The sequence below is a fragment of the Perkinsus marinus genome (genome assembly GCF_000006405.1).
Source record: "Perkinsus marinus ATCC 50983 genomic scaffold scf_1104296957154, whole genome shotgun sequence".
Lineage (NCBI taxonomy): Eukaryota > Perkinsozoa > Perkinsida > Perkinsidae > Perkinsus > Perkinsus marinus.
In genome coordinates, this window is record NW_003207237.1 from 211,258 (window position 1) to 217,668 (window position 6,411).

A 6,411-nucleotide genomic window follows, 5' to 3' on the forward strand; every position below is an offset into this window, starting at 1 on the left:
CACTGCCAAGTGGGAGGATTCCGGTCATCCGCACGCGTTGACCTGTAGAGACCTATGGGTGAGGTCGTAAGATACATTGCGAGGATACAATTAATCTTGGGCACTCCAGTCGTAGTAGTCTTTCTTCTCGTTATCACGCGAGCTTCTATCATTCAAGTTGCACAGGTCATTCTCCACGAATATGAAATCGATCGCTCCGTTGCCACGAATAGAGCAAGTGTTGTGGGTCCAGTTTGCCTGCACCCTTGTTATCTCATCAAACCTTCGCCTTCCTCATTATAGCGAATGAGCCCAATATCGAATCGATATTGGGCTCATTCGATAATATCGATTACTGTGCTGCTAAGAGTGTGGGTATTCGTACAGAACTTAAGTGCAGGTAGTGCGCTTATTGTTATTGTCCTAGGGTCGTAGTATTGGTTGTTCTTAGAGTTCATCAACCGATACCCCGACACAAGCACCTAACGCAGCGTGAGTGACGCTTACTACACGTGCATTACTGACAGTTAGTACCGTCGTGGGATTACTGGCAGCCTGTCAGTGACAGGTATCGGCTCATGATGTTGATAGTTGGGTCCGACTCGGAATCATATATCTCGAACAATGACGCTTTTAATACTGACTACGCTACTGTGTTCAGCGTGAGTCGCTTTGGAGCAAATCCGCAAGTACAGGGTGGCGAGTCGACACTGTCGACTTGAAATGGCTCTGCCGCCATAACTTCTCATAGCCAAGGATCTATGAGACCTATCATTGGAAACCCTTCTCGAGGTCTACATAGAATGTGTCTCCAACGGTTTCATTCACTGGCTCTATAACTTAGGAGGCCTTCTTTAAGGAAGGATCGTAAGATCCTCGAGGAAGGAGCGCCTCCTTATAACTAAGTTACTCAAGGAAGGAGGCTGAGGAGCTGCGCCTAATAATACTCAGGAGCCGCTCCTCAAGGTCCTTGAGGAAATAGCCTTAGGAGCATAAGCTTGGTCAGGCTAAGCTTACCCCTGGCTCATGAGGTCGAGACCGAGAATTTCGGCGTGCAGCGCATGCTTCGCACACCCTTCATGGAATTCGCCGGTGCGAGTGGTCGCCGATGAGTTATCGGAGACTAAGCGCCGCCTGCGCGATCTCCCGTCTCCACAGTATCTTCCGGCGCTTGGGACCTGGGTGATTACCTCACTTAGCGAGGCTCGCTGAATGGCCGTAGTCTGTGAGAAATTTCGTAGTCATTATTGGCATAGTGACGCACTGTGTGTCATACAGGAGTGCGAACATGCCCTGTTATGATTTCAAACGCAACATTCGCTAGATAGACGGTCTCTGTGCCACCAATAACAGAATTGCTTCCTGCTAAGCAGTTTAGACTTCCCAAGACTGCGATTGAATATCGCGAGATGAATCGAAAGCGGATGATCGATAATCGATAATATTACGACGTTAAGACTGCCATTGTAAGGGGCAACGACTCTCGGCGACTAATAATGGATTGTACACCGGCCTAGTAGAAATCACTCGTCGTATAGATCGGCGACTGTAAGCCCTACAATCCATTAGCGCCATCACGCCCCATGAAATGTCACAACAAAGAATAATGATTCGACACAAGCTCTCTAGACACGAGACAGTGATATATCTTCTACGCGACGAAGTCTGATCAAGCTTAAGTGATAGGATTACTCTCTTCCTCAATAGTGAGCTTAGGAGCCTCAGATTTGACCTCTACTTCCCCTGTGGAACCGCGTCTGCTTCGCATCCACCTCTCGAATAGTGAACCAGAAGTAGCCGAGGTATCATCACCGTCGGCCATGATACGCTCGTTCATCCTGGCATTAGGTATCAACCAGAGAAAGAAGAGCGACGTGGCACTTAAGCCTATCAGTATCAATGACACAATCCAGAGGTTGTCAAACTGCTCCGATTCGTCAACACCAGGTAGGCCTCGTGGGACAACTCCCAAAGATTGACTGATGAAGCCTGCAATAGGGCGTGTAACATTCTGGGCATAGTTCGATAACGATGCCAATAAGGCGAACATAGTAGCTTCCATATTCTTAGGGCATAAATGAGACAGGATGAGGAACCCTGGCATGAACTGTATCATAGACACTGCGGCCACTAAGGCTGTGCTGCCTATAGCGAAGACCTGATCGGGGATTCCGATACGGACATTTAGTCGAGAGAAAATAATAGGGTCGCCTAGCTGCATGATCACCAACATTGCCGTCATCGAGAAGTACACTGTCCTATACTTCCAACTCTTCATGAACTTGCCGAAAGCAAGGAGGGCGAGCACTGAGCAGAGCTGTCCAACGGTCCCCAGTACTGAGCCATAGAAAACGTCGGAGAAATGCGGTCCAGCGGGATACATGGTAGCGTCGTTGGTGTAGAAGTAGATCGCGGGACCCCCAACCGCGATAATGGTAATTTGCGATATCGCATTGAACAACATCAGCTTTCCGATCACTGGCCTCATCACAATGAATGCGAAACCAGTGAGGAAAATCGTGGACGAGATGGCGGTCACGAAAGCGACCGTATTAGAGGTAGCGACCAAGTTAATGATAGAATAAACCACGGCCGTCACTCCAACCACAACCGAAAGAACGGCAACAGTCGTTTGCTTGCCCCACAAATGCTTACGATGAGCTCTGGACTCTTCTTTGGTCAACCGCTTCTCCTCGAAGAAGTTTAGCCCCGCGGGTATGATAACAGTAGAAGATGCGAAGATTGTAGTCAGAATTGCCCACTGTGCACCACCAAGGCTCCAAACTCCATCAGCGTGCTCAACAATGAAGCCGACGAGCAGCACCGCGACGAGACCCAGTAGTTGATTCCCGGTCCACACGTAGCTCACTAGAGCCGGTCCCGATTCGGGAACACCGGCTAAACGGCGAGAGTATACCGCCTCAGCAAGCAGGTCGTACCCCATCAGCTGAAGGTTCGCCATGAAAAGCCCAACCGTCCCAATCGGCGCATTGCTCTCGACCAGGTCTAGAGACACTGCCAGGATGGTACCGGCTAGACCAAGGATGCTTAAGATCATCATATACGGGAGCTTGTGGTAGCCAAACATGGGGAGAGAGTCGGAGATCACACCGAGCCAGGGCTTCATCGCCCAAGGCATGAAAACCACTGAGGTATATCGGTCAATATCTGGGCCACTCACGTTCATGGACCGAAAATAGAACGGAACACTGGAATACAGCATGAGGTAGCTGTAACCCTTGGCCCAGTGATTAGTGAAGTGCAGCATTGTGATGAGTTTCCATCCAAAGTCTTTACATAACATATGGATTGCACTAACAATGGGAACTCTCTCCATGAGGATTCCCTTAGCTGCCGTGGCCTTGGAGGGGCCAGCCGGAGGAGGAGGCATGGTTACAACGAGGGTTCAAGTTATAAGCTACAATTGGGAAGAATAGACCGTACATGACGATGCCTCTCACTGCTGGTGCTGTCCTACAGCGAGGAGTCATTGAGAACAAGACTTGCCTCGTGCGTCGCATGGCCTCGGCGCATTCAAGAGGTTTACACACTGTGCGACGCACAGCATCGCTGCCGAATCTGTGTTCGCATGAACCTTTTCGGATCTGTGAAGAGCTCTGCCCTTGTTATCGATTCACCATGAGAGATTGAGTATGAAGCGGGCCGATTGAAGGGCTATATTTGCTCGCACGCGAGTACAAAGCGGAGCAGAGTCTAAATTAGATCGTGCTTGGCTGCTCAACAGTGGTGGGTGCTGGCAATCCCATCTTGGGATGCAAGCTGGACTAGCTCAATGGATAGTGTGGTCCATCTTGCATCACACGTGGTAGCGTGCTTGAAGAACAACAAGTCTGGGATGGTCTACGAGCCGCCGGAGTCGGGGGTAACGACCGGACAACTATTGTGCGGAGTAGCACGCATGCGTTCCCGTATTGTACCCGTGTTCACGCATACGGGTCAGGACCAAAATAGAGCAAGTCATAGGTTAATCGCTACCGATCAGTTTTTAGCCGGAGTGTATACGCTGCTCATAAGTTGAGCAGACCTCATTGGTCATAAGGAACTGCAGCCTTGAGTCACTAATCGATTATGTACATGCGTACCCGTGGATGTTGGGTTACGTGTCAACTCTGGCTCCAGTGATCCTCCAGTTCAACTGAAAATCTTTACATATCAATGAAACTATTGACCGAGTTAATATAATAGGTGATTTAGAGAGGACCGAAGATCTCCCTCCTGATCTAGAAGTCCCGAAGTCTCGGTCACGGGTGCTCGGTCGACTGGTGCCGTATTCACCCCTCACCCGCCGGGTGAGGGGTGACGTGACAGACCCGGCGGGTCTGTCACGTCACCAAGATAGACCTGCTGCCAGAAAAGTAAGGGAATCAGGCTCAGTCGGGAAGTTTCAATCCCTCGTCAGTGATCAATTCACAAACGGTATGTAGCCAGCACGTTGCAGAAAAGCTTCCAATGACGAATGTTCGCGGTCCGCGAATCGTGGACCTATCCCCCAAAGGTTATTTTAGTGAGAGGGAAAGGAGGCGGTTTTTGCGAACCATCCGGCTCGAACAAAAACCGCAATATGGGGTGAAATTCAACCGCATAAGTGTGGAATCCGTTACGGGAATTGTATAACTCCGTTACGAGAATATTCAGTAACGATGTATCACACTATGTCAATGGAGTGTGTTTGTGTAGCATATTATCGTCCGTATATCACTGGCCATATATTGCTACCTCATACATCATTTCCCACATTGCGAACACGATCAGTATGAACTGAGCAACACCAATAGAATTACAACGCTTGAGCTATATATTGAACGAAGGCCATCTACAGCATCTCAAGGTGAAGTGTTGGAGTCTCCAACATGAGATAGTTGCTCTAGGTAATTGAAGCATGTGCGGCCAAAGATACCAGTTCAATACAAAAATCTAGAATTCATCACACCAGAGCGTATACCATAGAACACATCATGCCCATGCATTACCGTACCACTCATAGGCGAAGATGTCAGAACTTGATCCATCGGATCAGTCTCCTATTTCCGTCAACTGCTCTGACGATACTTTTGTGCGCGCTACACACACGCATCAACACGTGAATTCGAACATTTCAAGGCCAATCTCTGGCCGCGAAATTTCAGTTTCAACTATTCTTAACTGAGCACCCGTTAGCGTAGAGTTCTATGTGTGTGAAGGTTACGAAGTAATCAAGTTTAGCTACAAGACCAGGCTCACCGGTGCGGAAACGACCACACAGAAGATCGAGAGTGCGGTAACTTGTGTCGTCGGCGAGCGAAGTAGACCGTTACAGTACTGCATATTTACGACTGCGAGAAACATCTAGGAGGCTTTTCGTAGCCTGTACTCCAGGCCTGTTGTGAGTAGCTCGATGTATATGTATTCCTTCCCCTCCGCAGTTGCGACGCGGGCTCGTTTATCTTCTCCCCGCCCCCCTCTCCCGGGTTGAATCACTCGGCTGAGACAGCTCGTTGGCCGACCTCCGGAGGTCGACCTCGAGCGAGCCTCGACCCTGTGATTTGGCGGCCCGACGTGCGGGTTTCCGGTTTGAGTTTAGTCTTTCGACCGAATCCCGCATTCAGGGTCCGCTGTCCTGTTTACCATACCACCCGGTGTGAGTGGGTTGTTGCCCGTTGGTAACATTTGCGGTGGGTTTCAATGAGACACCAAGCGAACAATTCTGCCCGCAAACGTCGACAGACGCCATGGGCACCAGACGAGTCCGGCTAACTAAACACGGATAATCCCACTGTGGGGTTCCCACAGCTCGTTTAAATTTAGCTATTTCATTTTCAGCCCTTTTACGGTGAGCAGGTCGCACCTGCGTAAGTTGTCTACAGGTTTAGGTCCGCTCGCCCAGGGGCTCCCAATTTTGGAGCGCGCATATGATGCCATATATTGAGGCTTTGGGTAAAGCAGGTGCCCAACACTCAGTTCACTACGAAAATTATTTCATTCACCAAAACATTCTCTTACAATGCTTGGACTATTGGGGCACCTACGAGCGTCCGAGCGAAGTCTCGGTGACCGGTGAGAGGTTGCTCCCTTCTCTTTTGAGGGGATTCCAAACGCGGGACATGCGGATGGCGAAAGTCCCAGGCAGTAATTAATACGCACTCACCGATACTCTGGAATATAGACAGTCTATATTCCATAGACTATGGAATGTAGAGTCTATAATAGACTCTACATTCCACGGCTTTGTGATTTCTCTCACCATTCACTCACCCGAAACCGCGTGTGCCAGGCCAGTTTTCTCACAGGCTTCTAAGCCACGCGAATCAAGCAGACGGAATAAAAAGCTCGCATATGGGGATCCCCTCATGTTTTATCTGAGGAGCAACTGACCTCGAGGGTGTAGAGAGTTACAACGTACAAATTATGTCAAATCTTTCATCAATGAGGAGT

At 49.4% G+C, this 6,411-nt stretch overlaps 1 protein-coding gene across 1 annotated transcript; it reads right to left on the minus strand.

The window, feature by feature from the left end:
- Positions 1–1,329: 1,329 nt before the first annotated feature.
- On the minus strand, positions 1,330–3,399 carry Pmar_PMAR002227 (hypothetical protein). Its single transcript, XM_002774996.1, has one exon. The coding sequence runs from the start codon at positions 3,368–3,370 to the stop codon at positions 1,655–1,657; it is 1,716 nt and encodes a 571-aa protein (XP_002775042.1). The 5' UTR covers positions 3,371–3,399; the 3' UTR covers positions 1,330–1,654.
- Between the last annotated feature and the right edge of the window lie 3,012 nt (positions 3,400–6,411).